The following is an 18,677-nucleotide window of genomic DNA, read 5'->3' on the forward strand; positions in this document are numbered from 1 at the left end:
CGTACGGTGCGTGAGCAGCGTGCAGCCAATTACCGGTTCTCTGAGGCCAAGGTGACCCAGCGCCTGGCGCAAGGCGAGCGCGGCACGACGACTATGACTGGAACCAAAAAGGAAGCGGCGCCGCGCGGCGACTTTTGGGACAGGGTGGTGATCAAAAGCGCGGACGACAACCGCTCCGGCGAGGGGATGACACGCGGCGAGATGCTCAATAATGCCAGCATCCTCGTGCTTGCGGGCTCCGAGACCAGCGCCACCACCCTCTGTGGCATGACATACTTCCTGCTCCGCTACCCCGCCACGTATCGTCGCCTTGTCGCCGAGATCCGCGCCGCTTTCGCCGCGCGCGACGAGATCACCATAGTCTCCATCGGGCACTTGCCGTACCTCAACGCCGTCTTTCAAGAGACCCTGCGACTTTACCCCCCGGTGCCGACACATAGCCAGCGAGTCCCGCCCCAGGGCGGGGCTACGGTGTGCGGGCAATGGATCCCAGAGAATGTGAGTTTACCTCCCCAGCCATCCTTCCTTCACCCCTCATTCCACTATGTTCTCGCATGATCATTACTCTATTGCTGACTGTGAGGGGGGGAAACTAGACCAGCGTCGGCATCTCCATGATGGGTGCCTGTCTGGATCCGAAGAACTTCCACCGCGAGCGGGAATTCTGCCCCGAGCGCTGGCTTGACGACGCCCCGGCCGAGTTCCGTGACGACAAAAAGGCCGTCTACCAACCATGGAGCATGGGCACACGCAACTGTCTTGGGCGCAATCTCGCGCGCGCGGAGATCCGACTAATCATGGCCAATCTCCTGTGGACCTTCGATCTGGAATTGCACCAAAGCTGCATGGGAAAGGGCGAGTGGCTGGACCAGAAGATCTGGGGGGTTTGGTTCAAGAAGCCTCTCTGGGTGTCGTTGCGTCTAGCTCGAGAGAAGGATTGATGATGAACTAGCTTGATGTAGTTTTACTCCTTGTAGCTTCAGAGTGAAGAAAGATTAGGGAAATGGGGCAGAAGGGAGTAGTAAGCCAGCGAAAACGGATGTCAATTTGATGAATATTTCTGAGATAGCCTCATTCTTTCACATACATTGAATCATTATTTGATATTCGTTTGATGAGACACAAGTTCAGCATCCAAGACCCATAGTATATTCAACGTAAATTAGGTTAGGAACATGAAACATTTTACATATAAGAGAACAATTGAAGAATTGGCAAGTTCAAAGTCTTGATGAGCCATATTACAACGGGTGTCCTTGATGCGACTGACCCTGCTGCCTTCCATCTCCCACCCACAAAAAATCAAACCCTCGTCAGCTACCTCCAGAAAGTCCTCTTTTAGTGACACCAGAACTCATTTGATGGCGAAGCTCACGGGAGAAAAGATGTCTGATAGATGACTGTGGAAGAGAGAGAAATCTATCTAACAGGCAGCAGATCCTGACAAACCGGGGAGGAGCAACCTTGGAAGCATCCCTCAGGCAGCCACTCACTATCACCATAGCTTCGAGGCTGTCGATCATCTTCACAGTCACGGAGGGGATCTAAGTGGAGTACCGATCGATTTCTGGTTCACGATCCTAGCTAGCTGATCCGAAGAGACACAGCTCCTAATGCGCGAAGCAATCAAAAGTGCAGGCTTCGGAATAAGCCCTCTACACGGCGTGTAGACTGCAACGGAACCTGAGGCTGCAGCTCTTGCTGTTTTCGGTGACAGAAGTTTCAACCTCCAGGTAAGTCAAAATGCCGAACTGAGTACCTTAACTTTATTTAACTAAACGTTTTAATCTCTGAACCACTAGCCTCATGATGGGGTCCTGATCTGTGACTGTGGAGGTGGCACGGTGGTAAGAGATACCCTATTATACCGTTAACACCTTATAATCTCAAATTATAATTAGGACATTGCAACATACCATGTCACAGATGTTGTTCCGACAACCTCTATTGAGCAGATCACCACAGCTATGGGTATGATATACAAAAGATATCATTGACACGATCTTGACACTAATAGGCAATAGGAGCTAGATATGGTAGAACTGCTATTGACAGTCGACTCTATAAACTTGTGTCTAGTAGGCTTGAGGGTGGGTTCAATACCCTACTACCCACGAGCCAGATCCAACCAGGAAGCTTGGTCATGGAGAAATTTGAAAGGATCAAAAGGGCGTTCGATGGCAAAGTAGAGCACAGTTGGCACTTTGATTTCCACTTCAATGTACCCGGGACCGATCCCACGTTTTCTAAACAACGACGTGTTTTTCTTCAATCTCAAGATCTCCGAGGCTTATTTGAGCCTGTGCTCGAAACGATTTTCACTCTCATTCTATCTCAGATCACAGCTGCAAATGAGCAATTTAGGCCCTAGTTCATCAATGTGAGTACCTTGTATCCTTACTTTGTGTGCTATATGTGGAATTAATATTGGCATCTTTCTTCTATAGAAAGTCGTTTTAGTTGGTGGATTCAGCGCCTCGCCATATCTCCAGGAAAGACTATAACAAGCCCTAAAACAGATTGGCAATATCTCTGTGCTTATTCCTAAGGCACCGTGAGTAAAATCCCTCCTTGGATGCTACGATATTAGGGAGAAATCTAATATACATATCATAGGGGAGAGGCGATTGTTCGTGGGGCAGCACTTCAAGGCACTCGGGGTTACTCTCTTCCAACCTGCAAGTGCCCGCGAGATTACGGTCTAGCATCGGTTCAACCTTTAGTTTTCTCCCACCTAAATGAGTCGCAGGGCCTTGGATATGGGCCTAGCACACTACCTGTGAATTTGCTCCCCCATTGGGTGTTACACAAGGTGTGTAGTATATGAATATCCACTACCTGAGCATTATCTAACGGATGAATTCTCAAAAAAAAGAAAAGGACCGGAGATACCTAAAGGATTTCCAGTCATCCTGTACAGTTAAGATATTTCATTGGGAGCATGATCTTCTTGTCAAAGCTGTGGATATTTATGAGTCCAATCTCCCAGTTGCACCACAACGATTTGAAAACACCGGTACGTCTATAGTTCCCACGATTTCGTGCTTAAAGCCTCAATTGAGTGATCAGAAATGCTGAGAACGGTTCAATATAGATATGTGATGTATCGGTTATATTGAGTGTCATTTCGATCATCTTACCCTTGCGCAGTTTCCTCACCAAACCATCGCCGGACAGACAGTCTATTGCTTGGAGCTCTTGGTTCAGGTGTCTCTTTCAATGACTAGTCGGGTAATGCATTTCAGTGCATATGCACTGGGCAGAATAATTGGAGAAAGGGACCTTGCCATGGCTCATGATTGATCGTAGAATATGGATGTATTGTTTTAGATCTCTTTGGCCGAGATACCTCGACCTTTATTTTGCAACTGAACAGACTGCTAGGTTTATAGAACGTAGAGTTTCTGATTGATTCTATTTCGTTTATTATTCCTTGTTCTCACCCTTATCTTAATCCATGTTCAAATCATAAAAGAATAGTGCGGTGCGGCAGGTATTTGGGCCTCATTTCCCTCATGCAAGGCGCAAGGAAAGGTCTGTACGGCTGTTGTTTGGGACAATCACGACCAGAACTTTGAACTCGTCTAGCTCTTTCAATAGAGCGCTTTTCGCCATTTTATCATTTTGAATGTTAGATGAAAGAAAATACGTAAAATGGCGGAAGACAGGAGATTGTAAAAGATACTGTGCAAGACCCCAAAAAGGATGATTTGAAAATGTCACCACAGAGTCAGCTAGAATATGTCACCGGGAGCAGGATAGGGTAATTTGAAGGCCAGGAGAAATGGGCAAGGACAGGTCCTAACTATTCTAAATCACTCAGCCCTAGCCTATCTTCGATGACCTTGACTATCTCGGTCCATTCCAACATAGCGCCACTGCCCACGTCCCCACAAGCCAACACCTTGGACAACTGCGGCTGTAGGACTTCAAACCAACCTAACTCTGTCTTTTTCTCGTCTTTTCCAACCCCCCATTGCTCCTCTAGCACCCGGATATGCTGGGCTGTCACTGGGTGCCGCCACATAGCCGTATTCATGGCCGGTGCAACTACAATCCGTTTTCGTTTCCCGTCAACCTGACCATCGGTATCCCAGGCCCGACATACAGAGGTCAATAGGTTATCGCTAAGTCCGTTGGCGAGCTTAGCTAGGGTGTTTGCAGAAAGAGGAGCAATGACGAGGATATCTGCCCATCGTCGAAGAGAGATGTGCAAGATATCAATACCGCGACGCCAAGGCTCTGGCCCCCACTCCGCCTCATCATCGTAGACGGCTTCCACACCAGGGAGGGAAATGAGGGACGAGACGGTAGGCTGCTCGGCGGACTGACCGGCTAGGAATTTCTTGGCTTTGGTGGTGAGGATTACTCTAATTGAGAGCTTGTGGATATGAGGGGAAAGAGCGCTGATGATATTGGCTATTTTGATAGTCGCGACCGAGCCAGTTGCAGCAAGTAAGAGGTGAACGCGATTTTCACAGATCGATATCTTTGACTCTGTGGAAGTTGTGTTTGGGGCATCATCGAGGCCACTGCCGTGGGTCATTTGAGACATGTTATAGATCATACATGTGGTCTGTCCGCGGTGGCTGAGAGAAGAAGCTCCATGGGATTCTACCTACAATATGTGGGTAAGGTTGGCAGCGGGGTGATAAGAGCTTATCGATAAAATTTCGACCATTTCGGGTTGACAGGATGTCCACCGTACATATATATAACTATAAAACCTCCATGGGACTCTTGGCACAGAATATGATAATCTCGAGGTATAAATGATATTATTGCTATTAATGCCATGATTATCAATTTAGTATTTTATACACCCACTCAAATCCATCATCCATTTCGAATAATATATAGATCACGCCCAAGAAAAGCATAACTCAGATCGTATATTCCCTGTATTCCACAACAACAGCAGGAGCGAATCAAGTGCTCTTCTTAGCATTCTCACGCTCAGCCTTGCGGAGAGCGCGCTTCCGAATGCTCTCGTGCATAGACTTGTTCTGCCCAAGAACAAGCTTGCCCATAGTTCCAGAAACAGAAGTCAAGAACCAAGCCATGATCCCGTGACTCCAGTAGGGCGACGAGCTGTAAGCGTAGGTAGGCGAGCCACCACTGCGACCGATCTTCGAGAGAACGGAGCGAACAAAAGCACGCGGGGTAGGGATAGAAGCCGAGGCACGACGGATCTTAGACATGGCAGATGTAATTAGGTAGGCTTGGACAAGTTCCACATCAATGCCGTAAGGGGCCAACTCGCCGCCAAGAGCTGTAGACCAATGCTGAAGGAAAGCCTTGCTGCCAGAGTAAGTGGCGAGGAACGGGGTGGGTAGGAGACCGCCGAAGGAACCCATGGTCAGAACCAGACCGCGGCGGCGCTGGATCATGCCTGGAACGACAAGCTGTGTGACGCGCAGCGTACCGGTACAGTTGATGGTCACAATATCGGCCATCTCTGCGGCGGGGGTCTGCGCGAAGGGAACGGGGATCGAGTGACTCAGGCCGACGTTATTGACTAGCACTGACACGTCCAAATCGGAGACCAGTTCGCCCAGCGCCTGGTAGTCGGCATCGGCGTTACGTGAGAAATCCATTGCGAGTGTCTTGGTCTGCACCTGCGGGAACTGCTTGCTGATATCCTCAGACAGGGTTGCCAGCTTCGAGGCTGTTCGTGATACAAGCACAATGTTGAATTTCGACTTGGCTAATTGCAGCGCGAATTCCTTGCCCAGGCCGTCCGAGGCGCCTGTTACCACAGCCCAGCTACCGGGGGGACCGAACGAGCGAAGCTATTCAATCATTCTAGTCAGCTTCATCCCTTGAATGTTAGTGGCCTGAATCTTGAATTTCATACCGGTTTACCCGGAAGCACGAATAGGCTGAGAAGCACCCGCATGAACGTCCAGAGCTTGCAGGCAATGACAAGCCCACCAGTCGCCAGGAGGAACAGCGCTCCATAGGTAGGTAAGCCTGGGGCAATATGGGCTGGCCATTGAGATAGACACTCAATATGCTGTGAGAGATCCATAATGAGTTAAATAAACGTGAATAACAAGAGGTTGGCAGAAAAAAAAAAGTTGGGTAAACCGATGCGAGGCGTCCGAGGTTGTTGGGGGAAGATCAACGCCAAGAGTCCCCAAACATCCTCGGCCTGTCCAGTCTCAAGAAAAAACAACCCAAACTCCTTTCAAACCAAGACACTCCCTCAAAATGGATCAATATCTCGCCTATCTCCCCCAGGCCGAGGGTTTTCTGCCCAAATGGCTATTCTTTGTAAGTTGTGCCCGTATTGAGCCACCCAGTCCCATTACCACTGCTACTCCGAACCCCTAGCTACCAATGCCTCTATTCCCCAATCTGAACTAATCAGCCACCTCTCTGTATAGGTTTCGGTCATCTCCGCTCTTAACAGCCTGCAAGCCTACACTACGCCGGAATATACCTCCCTACTCTACAGTAATGGCAAGGTCCCCGCAACTCCGCTCTCCGGCCGCGTCTTCGGAACCTGGACCTTCCTCTCTGCAGTCATTCGCATGACCGCTGCTTACAATATTACGAATCCTGTCGCGTACAACCTTGGCATGTGGACATACGGCATTGCGCTGTCGCACTTTGTTGGCGAGCTCGTTGTCGGCAATGCCTCGCTCAAGGGCCGGTTCTTGAATCCTTTGATTGTTGCGTCGGGTTCGCTGGCTTGGATGTTTACCCAGCGTGGGGCGTACCTAGGTTAAATCCCCAATTCTGGGAGAGAGGATGGTTCCAGGGAATAGTTCGACGCAGTGCAACACATGGAACAGATAACCATGACGGAACTGAGCATTGCATGTTGGACCAAAACTATGTACAATTAAACGCTTCAAGACAAAATCTTTTGCGGGGGAAATGATATTTATGCATATAGGAAGAAATGTCTTCAATGCTGGTATAACCCTGTCCGGGCTTCATCGCTTTGTTTTGTATTAATTCCCGGTTGAATCAATTTTCTTCCTGTACAACTCACCACCGCAAGCCCGCAGCTTAGCAGCAGCTTGTTCGGGGGTGATATCACGTTGAGGCTCTGCCATAAGCTCATAGCCAACCAGGAACTTGCGTACGGTAGCGCTTCGTAGCAGAGGAGGATAGAAGTGCAAGTGCAGGTAAGATGCCTCAATCTCCTCCTCGGTACCATCGAGCGGAGCCTGGTGAATACCCATACTGTAAGGGAAGTGCGTCTCGAAGAGATTATCATAGCGGCGGGTGGTCTCAGCAATCGCCTCAGCAAGAAGCATCTTATCGGCCTCTGACAAATCCACCAACGCGCGCTTATGCGTACGGCTAACAATCATTGTCTCAAATGGCCACGTCGCCCACCACGGACAGACAACCAGGAACGCCTCGTTCTCAAACACAACGCGTTCCTGCTTGCGGCTCTCCAGCGCCGCATAGTCCTCCAATAGGTGGCTACCGCCGTGCTGCTGGCGGTATTTGGTCAACTGATCCATTTCGGCGGCGGGCTCTTCCGGCATTGAGCTGGTCGTCCAAACCTGCCCGTGCGGGTGCGGGTTTGAGCACCCCATTGCCGCGCCCTTGTTCTCGAATATCTGCATGTACCGGTACTGCTCCTTTGGCTTTGTAACACTTGTTGAGGGGGAGATGGGTGGCAGCTTTGTTGCGGGTGCGTTTTTCGCTAACGGCGAGCTCGGGGACAGGTGTGCTGTGTAGATTTCTGTCCAGGCGTCGATCACGGGCACGATCTCGCGAGGTGCCAAGTCGGCGAGCGTGAGGTTGTGCGCGGATGAGAAGGTGAGCACGTAGCACTTGCCGGTTACGGGCTCGGCTTTGAGGAACCGCGATTCGAGTTCTATGGTTTGTCAGCTTGATACGGGTGGTGTGGATGGAGCTGGGCAGTTAGACGTACCATCTTGATTTGAGGGCTCATAGGCCGCTTGTTCTTCCTTCACTGCGCTGTAGTCGTTTACAAATACGAAAGTGCTCTCATAATTGGGGTTGGTATCGCCCTGGGCGCGCTCGTTCCCGGGACAGAGGTAGCATTTGGGGTCGTAGTTGGGCAGTGTAGTCTTGGAGGGGCTCTCCTGGGCTCCTCTAGATTATTGTATGATTAGCTGGTTTGTTTCACAGTTTCCATTTTTATCATGTCAATACTCACTGCCAGGGCCGTTTAGTTCGATGGGGAGAGACCAATATCGAGGAGCCACGGAGGGGGTTGTATCTCCGGTGGGAGATGTCGTCGAGTACGTTTTCCATGGCACTATGGATTGATATGATCCTAAAAATCAGAGAGAGAAGAAGAAGAAGAAGAAGAAGAAGAAGAAGAAGAAGAAGAAGTAGGGAAAAGAAAATCCCCGAGAATAGTTGAAAAGGGTCTCGGAGTTGGACTGCTGGTGGGGAGGTGGGGGTCTCCGGAGTAGGAATGTGTCAGGTTACAGCTGTTAAACTAAGCGAAGCCAAGTGGTATGTATATAAAAGTGTACAGGCGGATCTCGCCTAATATGCTAATATAGTATTGCGGCGTTGTAGAAACAATATAAGTTGACATACAAGCACTTGGCATTGTCTTTCGGTGAATTGTACGGAGTACTGGAATCGGGATCCCGCAGTTTTCTGGGGAACATGCACGTTTGGGGGGACTGTTTGACCTGAGTTTAGCCGAAATGGGTAATTTATTTCCGCAACTAACCGGTTAAAAATCATAATCCCCGGGTGTTGTCCCACATCAGTGCCCAGGTGGGTTGGTAGTGAATTGGTAGTGGACTAGCAGTGGACTAGCAGTGGACTCTCACACCAAAAAGCCGAAAAAGCCGAAAAAGGAAATTTATACCCGTATCCCCGCGGTATGACGTCGCTTATCTCTTATCATCCTTTTATGTGTTCCAAGGTGGTACAGTTTCTGTTGTACGTTGATGTACGACATCGATTAACAGCAACACTGCAACTCGTAGAGACCTGTTGTCTCTTGTCTGTTGTATTAATTAACTTATCTGGGGTATACTAATTAGTATCAATGATCCCTTTCTCCAGGTTGTGTCTCCATTAACACCCGAAAACCAACCACTATGAACCCCACCAATCCCGCGGTGACCTTGGACTCGTTACCCAACGAGGTATGTTTACAGAACAGACTACAGGATAGGCCTCTGATAGTATTCTTAGATATTTGTCCAAATCCTATCCGACTTCTCAACCCGGTCGCTTCTCCCGCTCACATCAGTCAACCACCGATTCCACGCCCTAGTCCTAAGAATTCTCCACTACCGCCTACTTCTCAGCATACCACTCAAGGAATACAAGTTGCTGCTAGAATGCTTCCATCCTAGCTCAAAGCTCACTGAACCACATGTCTTCTGCAAATACCTCGGTACAGATGGACTGAGCGAGCGTCATGATGGCGCAGGTTCGTTGTATGACAACGTCGATACTGCCCACCAGCTTGGTAGAGTGATGGGGCTATATTCTCGCTTTCGCCCAGCGGTAAGCAACGATGATGATGATGAAGAAGAAGAAGAAGAAGAAGAAGAAGAACGAGAGACAAATAGCTCAAAGTTTGGTTTCTCGCCAGGTAGGATGCTTCTGTTGTCGGAGGTGGTGGGGTTCATACGGGCTGACATGAATACGCGTCGAGAAGGCCATGGAGAGGATGCAGTGATACGTGAGGTTACCTTGGATGGATATGAGGATTTCTCACAGCTATGTGTGGTGGCCAATCTAGTACAAGTTAGGCCGGGAACGTTGTTGCTGTTGAGTGCATCGACTATTGAGGACGGGGTTGTTCGGTTATGGAGGGATTGGTTGCGTGGTCAAAGCCGCAAGACGAAGAAAACTAATGAAATTGACTGCGAAGGGGGCTCTGAAAAGGCGCGGACGTCTTCCGGCGAGGATATACTATGGGTTGATATGAGCAAGACCGTTGGGTTAAAAATACGCGTGCGGCCAAAGGCGTGGGATCCATCTTTCCCAGTGCTAGTACATGAGGATGATCGAGATGATGACTCTTGGGTTGGATATGAGGTTATTTTGCAAGGTCAGTTGCTGCTCCTGTGGAGAGGATCCCGTGTTGACTTGATAGAACTCCACATCCGCTCCACGTACTTGCTACTTGCTGTCGAGAAGTCAAAGGAAGAGCAGAAAATCCATCAAACTAACGCAATGGTGATTGGAGCCGCCCCAATCTCAGTATCTTAACTACAAGGGGATGTATTTGGTACTTTATAGTATACAATACAAGTATATAAAGCAAATATACTTCTAGGTACATAGATAATATGGGTAGCTTAAAAGCATCCCATCTCTTATTCCATTTGGCGGTTTGGCCCTTAAGGCTACGACTTGGTTGTTTCGGTTAGGTAGATAATTCCTGGGATTTTATAGGTTTGAAGGGATAATAATTGAAGTTTGAAAAGCCCTACAAGAAATCGACAATCATGTACAACTTACTAAGGATTTGTATCTGCCAAGCCATCGAAGCCTTCGAGCCGTAAAAATGGCGTTCGGGCCGACACTTGGGCCAATCAGATTACTCCAGGGTATATATTGGACTCCACTGAAAATTTGTGCAAACGGCATATAACTGCCGAGAGTATATATATTTATTTAGGTATATACCTAGGTAACTTTTTGTACATATATTTTATGTCAGGATAGGGGAAGTTCTGGTTGTTCAATTATTGAGCCGAGGCTGCTTTCGGTTATATTCTAGGGGATTTTGTTTTTTTTTTTTCTTATATCATCCTGAATATTCGAACATTAGAAAATTTTGGACAATCTTGCTGTTTTGGCCATCATATTCTCCTTTAATGGATATATAACTCCTGGTCTGAACCCATCAAAATGACCACTCCCAACGACGGGAGTGAGGTCACGCTGCCTTCCAAAATCCCTTTCTGGCGTCTGATCTTCGACCAAAAGGTCGTCACTGAGGAAGTCATGCAATTTTCATATACCGGTTCAGGCACTGAAGACGTGCCATATGCCGTCGTCTGGATCCCTGCCGACCCGCGCAACCCTATGAACTTCCGCCCGATCAAAAAGTGGTCAATTACACTGCTAGTATCATTCGTGACTCTTGCAGTGTCATTGGTCTCATCTGCATTTTCAGGCGGAATGAGCCAGATCATGGAGGACTTTGGTGCCTCCCAGGAAATTGTTATTCTGGGCGTATCGCTCTTCGTGCTTGGATTCGCTATTGGGCCCTTGATCTGGGCACCCCTTAGTGAGATCTTCGGCCGGAGACATATTTTTACCATCTCTTTCATGTTTCTCACTGTCTTCAATGCCGGTGCAGCGGGTGCAAAAAACATCGAGACACTAATCGTCTTGCGATTCCTGGCGGGTTCCTTTGGTTCTTCGCCGTTCGGAAATGGAGGCGGCACTATTGCAGATATGTTCCCAGCTTCTCAACGTGGTATCGCTATTAGTCTTTTTGCTGCTGCGCCCTTCCTAGGGCCAACACTAGGCCCAGTTATTGGAGGGTTTCTAGCTGTTGCTGCCGGCTGGAGGTGGGTGGAGGGGCTCCTTGCTGCATTCTCGGGTGTGCTCTGGCTATGTATCATCTTCTTGTTGCCAGAGACATATGCACCTGTTCTTCTGCGCCGTCGCGCAGAAAGGATGTCTGCCCTAACTGGGAAAGTGTATCGCAGTCAGTTTGATATCGACCGTGGTCCCGCTCCACTGGGCAAGACGTTGAAAACTGCGCTTTCCCGCCCGTGGATCTTGCTCTTCTGTGAGCCAATTGTGCTACTTTTCTCTATATATATGGCAATTATCTACGGCACGCTGTACATGCTCTTTGCCGCCTACCCAATCGTTTTCCAAGAAGTCCGAGGCTGGAGTGAAGGTATCGGCGGCCTCGCCTTCCTCGGCATCCTCGTCGGTATGGTAATGGCAGTGATATACACATTCCCTGAAAACTTCCGCTATTCTAAAAAGTGCAGCCAGACCACCGACCGACTCGCTCCTGAGCTGAGACTGCCCCCGAGCATGGTCGGCGGTATAGCACTACCAATCGGTCTATTCTGGTTCGCCTGGTCCAACTCGCCAAACATCCATTGGATAGCCTCAGTTGCAGCAGGAGCGCCTTTCGGTTTCGGCATGGTCCTTGTCTTTCTTAGCGTGTTCAACTACCTTATCGACTCATATACGATCTTCTCTGCCTCCGTGCTAGCCGCAAATTCCGCCCTCCGCTCACTATTCGGCATGGCCTTCCCGCTTTTCACAACCTACATGTATCAGAACCTTGGCATTCATTGGGCTTCATCGATTCCGGCTTTTTTGGCGCTTGCATGTGTGCCCTTTCCATTCATCTTCTACAAGTATGGCGCCCGTATCAGACAGCGGTGTACATACGCTTCCGAGGCGGATGCCTTTATGCGCCGCCTTGCTGAGAGGAACCAGGGAGCTCGCCGGGAGGAGCCTGATTCGGAGAAGAATGATAAGACAAACTCGGTGACCGGGGTATCTGATGATGCTGAGTTGAGTGATACTGATACTTTGTCTACTGTTCCATCTCGTGGTACGATCGCGCGTTATGCATCCCGCGCGTCTCGGCAATCCGGTCAGTCCTTGCATCGTGTTGTGACTGCGACGCAATATGAGGAGAACCCTTATGACCTGGATATGATCAATACTCGACAGTCGGCTATCAGCCGCAAGGATTGAGCGGAGGGTGAGAAATAAATCATTAGCGTTTACTTTATGCATGTCCTGAATGCTTTTCTCATGCATGCGCAAAAACATATTTATTTTTTTCAAACGAAATCTTCTAATATAAAACTTGGTAACAAATAGTTGATATTAGTTGATACTTAGGGGGGAAATTAAAATGATCACCTCATCATCGTCGGGGGGACCTCGGTCCATCCCCACCTCGGCCCCAACCTCCACGCTATAATCAACTCGTCTTCGCTAATTCAACTAGCCTAACTGCTGAAACTTGAACTCAATAGAATATTACCGTTTACCATAACTAGTCGTCATGCCTGGCAAGATTGACGCCTACGTTGACTGCGGTATGCAAACCTTCAGCTCCCACCTCTGGATTGTTTGCTAATTACCGCTTCGACAGTGTCGCCATACTCATACTATGCGACGATTTATTTACGAAAGCATCGCAAAGCTCTACAATCACATGGTGTCGAGGTTGAGTATGCGCATCCCTAGTTGTTACATGGGATGGATATGTGTTAATATAACAGGTTCCACCCGGTCTTCTTAGGTGGGATTAATGTTGGCTCGGGTATGCATTATTCAACTATGACTCAGGTAGTGTTATCAACTGAAATTAGGGTTACTGACTCTTTCTAACAGGGAACAAGCCCCCCTGGACACTCCCCGCCAAAGCAATGTACTCCAAATTCGACTCGGAGCGAGCATGTAAATACTTTGGAGTCCCGCAGATCCAAACACCAGACTTCTTCCCAATCCTCTCAATCATGGTATCATCCTCTCTATGTCTTCAAACCATTTCTCCCTCACTAACAAATCAGCCCCAACGATGCATGATCTACATCAAAAGTAACTTCTCACGCGAGAAGTACGAAACAACCTTCCTATCGCTGTGGGAGTGGATGTACTATAAAGGCATCGACATCAGCAAGCCAGAGAGGCTAGCTGAGCTATTACAGAGCAATGAGTACTCCGAATCGGAAGCCAAGGAGATCCTGGCTGCGGCATCGAGCCCAGAATTCAAGCAGGCTTTGACAGCTAATACGCAGATTGCTCTTGATAAAGGAGCCTATGGCGCGCCGTGGTTTTGGGTGCGGAATTCCGAGGGGAAGGAAGAACCCTTTTTTGGTAGTGATCGGTAAGTTTGTAGGATCTCTATGCGATGAATATATGCTGATTCTTATAGGTTTGCGTTCATGTGGATGTATCTCGGTTTGCCGTTTCAGGATATTTCGATTATTGAGAAGTCGAGGCTTTAGGTTGGGATATGATGTTTTGTGAATTAGAGATCTTATCAAGTTTTCTTTACTATATGAGACTTCTGACTTACTGTCAGTGGCACCTATATGCTCGATTACTTGCCTGTTAAATGGGCTATTTCGGTTGGTCACATGAGAAATTGTAGCTTGACGTGGAAGGACGTTGAAGGCAAATAGGATGGATATCAGAATATTAAAACATACTACATACTTCTCTATAGCCACAACCAACTAAGACTTGAACCATTTCAAACCACATCGTATATAAACCTTCTTACAGTCTTCTATATACAAATTCATCTGTAAGATACACACCTTTTTACTCCAGCAACCATGACCGGAAGTGGAGTTGCATAGATAGGCCTCGGCAACATCGGCCGTGCAAGTCAACTCCCACTGCTACCCCACCTCCCAAAGCAAAAAAAAACCTTGTCTAACCCGCTATTACAACGGATGAGAAATTTCAAGGTTATGGAGGGGCATCTGGAGGGTGAGGGAGGTCAAAGGAGACGTTCCTGCTGTTTATGGGACTGTTAGTAGAAAGGGAGCTAGGATGGAATTTGGGAATCAGTGATCTTTTTGATCAGTGGTGGGATTAAATATGGTTGTGGGAAGATAAAAGATGGAGAACATTGAATCAATCTGATAAAAAAAATAAGATTGCTAGAGCAAGCCTTGCTTGTAATGCTATTAAATCATGGTCTCCATAGGGATATGGTGGAGACTCAACTAATCAAGGAGTAGAGTTAATTATGAACACAGAATTTGTTAAAAAGCAGCCACATAAGCGATGCGCGATGCGCGCTATCCATTCAGTCATGATCGCATCACTCTTCGCGAATTTCTTGAGAATCATCGTGGTGCTGGTGCTCACCAGTGCCGGCCTCACCCTCTTTGCCGCCCCCGGTGACAGGTCCGTGGAGATCGGCAACGATGCCCTCGGGGGGAACCCAGCCAGCGGACTTCCAGGGCTTGACGTGGAGGACGTACATGGTGTCAACCTCCTCAAGGGTCCGGCCCTGAGTCTCGTTGACAAAGAAGAAGACAACGAGAATCGCGAGGAAGCAGCAGGCGGCGAAGACGTAGCCGTAGCGGAAGTCGATGGTGTTGGAGATGAAGGGAGTGAAGAAGGAAATCAAGAAGTTCCAGGTCCAGTTGGCAGCGGTGGCAACACCCATGCAGACAGCGCGGTACTTGAAGGGGTACATCTCACCACAGATAGCCCAGACGATAGGACCCCAGGTGGTGGCGAAGCCGACAATGAAGAAGCAGGTGAAGACAATCATGGCAACGCCGGCGGGGTGCGAGGAGGGGTTGTTGTTCAGGATTTCGTGACCGACGGAGGCCCAGATCATGAAGCAGACAAACATCCAAGCAGCACCGTACATCAGACACTTGCGGCGACCGTAGTGCTCGACGATGTATAGACCGGGTAGGGTCATGCCGAAGTTGACGGCACCGAGAATGATGGAGGTGACGTAAGAGTTGCTGAGACCGATACCCTGGAAGATACTGGTTCCATAGTAGAAGATGAAGTTAGCACCGGTCAACTGTTGCAAAGATTGCAGAGCAACGCCAAGCAAGATGCGGTGCAACATGCGGGGGCCAGTGAAGACTTCTTGCCAGGCAGCATCGCCATGGGCGAGCTCCTCCTCAAGCTTCTGCTTCATATCGGCCATCTCCTGAGCAACGACACGGTGGTTGCGGGGGACACCGTAGAGCTTGCACATGACATCGTGGGCCTCTTCGGTACGACCGTGGCGGTAGGCGAAACGAGGGGACTCAGGCAAGAAGAGGGTACCGATACCAAGAATCAGGGGCCAGGCGAAGCCAATTCCCATGGTGATACGCCACGAGGCGTCGCTCTCAAGGGTCTCGGTGCCGAAGTTGACAATGTAGGAGATGAAGATACCAAAGGCAACGAACAGCTGGAAAGCACTGACCATGGCACCACGAACCTGGCGAGGGGCAGACTCAGACTGGTACATGGGGACGACGCTGGAAAGGGCACCGACGCCCAGACCAGCAACCCAGCGGCCAAGAGCAATTTGGTACCATTTGTCAGTAGTGGCAATTTGCACAACGATACCGACGATGTGGAGGAGGGCCCAGAAGGAGATGGAGAACTTGCGGCCAATACGGTCCGCAATGGGGGCAGCCACCAGGGCACCAATCATAGTTCCAATGGAGAGCTGATAGAGTTTAGTCTGGGTCATGGCTTGCATGTAGGGAATAAATTTCTGCAACATACCAGGCCAACAATCAGACCGTTGCGAACGTTACTGAAAGCATATTCTCCGGTGGCAGCATTGTACTCAGCGAAGCGCTGCTTGAAGTCGATCATGGTAGTGAAACCCGAGATTTGACCTGAGGTTCGACTGTTGTTAACGTTGCATCCATAAGTGGCGAGGGTTGTGTGACACTTACCAGTAGAGTATCCGAAAATGAAACCACCCATGGAGACACACAGACCAAGGATGAATGACCGCCAGGTCAAGTACTTGACTGGGCTATCATCGAGAGTGAGGTTATCCTTCTCAACGGTAGTCGAGTCTGCACGAGCAGGAGTTGCGGCCTGGGAGGAGAACTGAGATTCAGCCTTTCCAGGCTTGATCTTATCCATAAAGGTAGAGATACCCATATTGAACAGATCAATGGTGAAAAATTATGTAAATAGAAGTTGGAAAGAAAAAGGAGAAGAGAAAGGGAGAAGGCGAACTAAATAGTCCTGGGGGAGTTCAAGGCAAGTCTCGGTGGGTGGCTCTTTCCCTTGGGGTACCGTGGGTACTCCGTACTCCGTGCCTAGTACGGGAAGTATGGAGAGATACTATGACTAGCAAAAAACGGGGGCCCGGATCTTACTTGGTATTGTCCCACGTTTTTTTTCCTATATGGAATGGGGGTGAAATGGGGTTGTAAGGTTGTAAACTTTGGTAAATTTCACTCTATAGGCCCAAACAGACTTTTCTTGGTCTTTTTCACTAGCGCCATATACTCCGTACTCCGTGTTTGGGTTCCTCTTTTTTTTGGTGGAGAAAGGTGGAGGGAACGGGGGAATTTTAGGGTACCTGGAATGCACGTGAGCTGAAAACATCTGTATACTGCACTACTAGTTCTTAAAATCATTGTATTCGTGATATTTCTAAGGTTCATAGAGATAGATAACTAGTATGCAATTTGTGTACTATAAAACGCAAATAGAACAGCAGATAAACATGTGAATAGTAAACAAAAAACCATCTGATCACCCGACCTTCTTGCCACCTTCTAGAAACATACGGGATTCAGTTAGATATCTGGGTCCTCGGTGCAAATGCACGAATGAGAATGTGGTGCCTAGGCCAAGGACTAGATATGGATACGTAACAATGACCATGACACTTCTGGTTCTGGTTCCTGACTAAATTCAGGTATATCAATGTGACGTGGATACTCAGGTGATCTCTTTCAGATCGGATCCTGGTGCCGTGTTTACAGAGAGGCGACAGAGAGGCGAACCAGAGTATGCATACAACATAGATTGAAAACTGTGTGCAGGCGTGACAATTTACCCGCCAAAGTGCTCTAGACGGAAACAAAAGGCAACTGAAACCGGGTGGATTCCCGAAGAAAGAAGGTGAAAACCAGAAAACAAAATGAATTTCTAATACCAAGCGATAAGTGGGTCGTAATGCGTGGACTCTACTCTCTACCCGGTCAATGGCGCGCCGATCATAGTTTAGATTAAGAGCTCAAGAATATTTGATTGCAGTTCACAGCTAAATCAGGGACGAGGGAAATAGAAGCTTTAAATACAGAGGGAGATAGTCCCGTTGATATCTTTGCACGAATTCCAGCGACTTCAAACGTGCTGATAAGAAGCATAGAAACTAGCATAGACCCACTGCCGGTGAGAATTCGGTCGAGTCGCGCGCAGAGATTTCCGATCCGTTGATTTTTTGTCTCCACTTTTTCTCAATCGGCACACCGAATGTGCTTTCTATCCCGAGCCGATTGCAATCCCGAGTCGGGATAGCTAGGTATCGACCCTGACCGAAAACACTCATGTACTTTGTACAATAATGATATATATGATATATATGTACTCCGTACATGGATTTGAACTTCACAAATATTTTTAATATACAAACTCATGGATGTTTACCTCTAGCATGATTCCGTTTTCCCTCCAATTATTTGCCTGGTATGTTCGGCATGTCTTTTCGGCATCCCTTGTTCGGCCTAGACCCATAATAAAAAGCCCCTAGAAAAAAAAAACTCTGACCTACAAGTGCTGATATTATTAATAACCAGAGTATCAGACCACCAAAAGGGTTAAAAGACAGAAAAAAAAATCTCTGTAGACACACTAGACCTCTTCTGGTTAGCCTCTGACTAGGAAGTAGATCACATCCCGTCAATTTGACCTGACTGGCATCTCTGCCGATGTGAGCTGATTTCTTCATGCAGCGCCCGCCAGATTAGACTGGTTTTCCCGGGCCAGCCCGGCAGACTTTGAGTATATTGTACTACGTAATTGTACTCCGTACTCCGTACAATGAATATGGATTGTAACCACTCGTATGTCTTTGTGTCTGTGCTAATATTTTAAGCTTGATGCTGTCTGATTTAAGAATCTAGGACAACAACTTAAAGTTCATGTGAGAGTACAAGAGAATATACTCCGTATGTTAGACTCCGTATATATGTAAGATCTGCACTCTCTCTATGAAGGAAACATTCTAGTTCAATGTAATAAATGACTTTCGATAAAACCAA

At 48.2% G+C, this 18,677-nt stretch overlaps 9 protein-coding genes across 9 annotated transcripts; 5 read left to right on the plus strand and 4 right to left on the minus strand.

Moving 5' to 3' along the window:
* Positions 1-93: 93 nt before the first annotated feature.
* PEX2_011230 (Cytochrome P450, E-class, group I) lies at positions 94-941 on the plus strand (the record flags this gene model as incomplete). The annotated part of the gene is made up of 2 exons (XM_016738400.1): positions 94-498; positions 597-941. The coding sequence occupies 2 exons, from the start codon at positions 94-96 to the stop codon at positions 939-941; spliced, it is 750 nt and encodes a 249-aa protein (XP_016603754.1).
* Positions 942-3,805: 2,864 nt separating this feature from the next.
* Positions 3,806-4,546, minus strand: PEX2_011240 (Flavoprotein; the record flags this gene model as incomplete). Its single annotated transcript, XM_016738401.1, has 1 exon — positions 3,806-4,546. One exon carries the CDS (start codon positions 4,544-4,546, stop codon positions 3,806-3,808), a length of 741 nt encoding a protein of 246 aa, XP_016603755.1.
* Positions 4,547-4,928: 382 nt separating this feature from the next.
* Positions 4,929-6,031, minus strand: PEX2_011250 (ketoreductase; the record flags this gene model as incomplete). The annotated part of the gene is made up of 2 exons (XM_016738402.1): positions 4,929-5,792; positions 5,858-6,031. The coding sequence occupies 2 exons, from the start codon at positions 6,029-6,031 to the stop codon at positions 4,929-4,931; spliced, it is 1,038 nt and encodes a 345-aa protein (XP_016603756.1).
* Positions 6,032-6,213: 182 nt separating this feature from the next.
* On the plus strand, positions 6,214-6,734 carry PEX2_011260 (Erg28 family protein; the record flags this gene model as incomplete). Its single annotated transcript, XM_016738403.1, has 2 exons — positions 6,214-6,276; positions 6,390-6,734. The coding sequence occupies 2 exons, from the start codon at positions 6,214-6,216 to the stop codon at positions 6,732-6,734; spliced, it is 408 nt and encodes a 135-aa protein (XP_016603757.1).
* A 228-nt stretch (positions 6,735-6,962) lies between these two features.
* On the minus strand, positions 6,963-8,247 carry PEX2_011270 (UDP-glucose:hexose-1-phosphate uridylyltransferase; the record flags this gene model as incomplete). Its single annotated transcript, XM_016738404.1, has 3 exons — positions 6,963-7,843; positions 7,901-8,085; positions 8,150-8,247. 3 exons carry the CDS (start codon positions 8,245-8,247, stop codon positions 6,963-6,965), a joined length of 1,164 nt encoding a protein of 387 aa, XP_016603758.1.
* Positions 8,248-9,056: 809 nt separating this feature from the next.
* Positions 9,057-10,182, plus strand: PEX2_011280 (uncharacterized protein; the record flags this gene model as incomplete). The annotated part of the gene is made up of 2 exons (XM_016738405.1): positions 9,057-9,104; positions 9,154-10,182. The coding sequence occupies 2 exons, from the start codon at positions 9,057-9,059 to the stop codon at positions 10,180-10,182; spliced, it is 1,077 nt and encodes a 358-aa protein (XP_016603759.1).
* A 645-nt stretch (positions 10,183-10,827) lies between these two features.
* PEX2_011290 (MFS transporter) lies at positions 10,828-12,654 on the plus strand (the record flags this gene model as incomplete). Its single annotated transcript, XM_016738406.1, has 1 exon — positions 10,828-12,654. One exon carries the CDS (start codon positions 10,828-10,830, stop codon positions 12,652-12,654), a length of 1,827 nt encoding a protein of 608 aa, XP_016603760.1.
* A 316-nt stretch (positions 12,655-12,970) lies between these two features.
* PEX2_011300 (putative DSBA family oxidoreductase) lies at positions 12,971-13,919 on the plus strand (the record flags this gene model as incomplete). The annotated part of the gene is made up of 5 exons (XM_016738407.1): positions 12,971-13,004; positions 13,061-13,139; positions 13,191-13,231; positions 13,303-13,798; positions 13,847-13,919. 5 exons carry the CDS (start codon positions 12,971-12,973, stop codon positions 13,917-13,919), a joined length of 723 nt encoding a protein of 240 aa, XP_016603761.1.
* An 827-nt stretch (positions 13,920-14,746) lies between these two features.
* Positions 14,747-16,560, minus strand: PEX2_011310 (sugar porter family MFS transporter; the record flags this gene model as incomplete). Its single annotated transcript, XM_016738408.1, has 3 exons — positions 14,747-16,111; positions 16,171-16,286; positions 16,347-16,560. 3 exons carry the CDS (start codon positions 16,558-16,560, stop codon positions 14,747-14,749), a joined length of 1,695 nt encoding a protein of 564 aa, XP_016603762.1.
* Between the last annotated feature and the right edge of the window lie 2,117 nt (positions 16,561-18,677).

Source organism: Penicillium expansum (assembly GCF_000769745.1).
Source record: "Penicillium expansum strain MD-8 chromosome Unknown contig35, whole genome shotgun sequence".
NCBI classification, from domain to species: domain Eukaryota; kingdom Fungi; phylum Ascomycota; class Eurotiomycetes; order Eurotiales; family Aspergillaceae; genus Penicillium; species Penicillium expansum.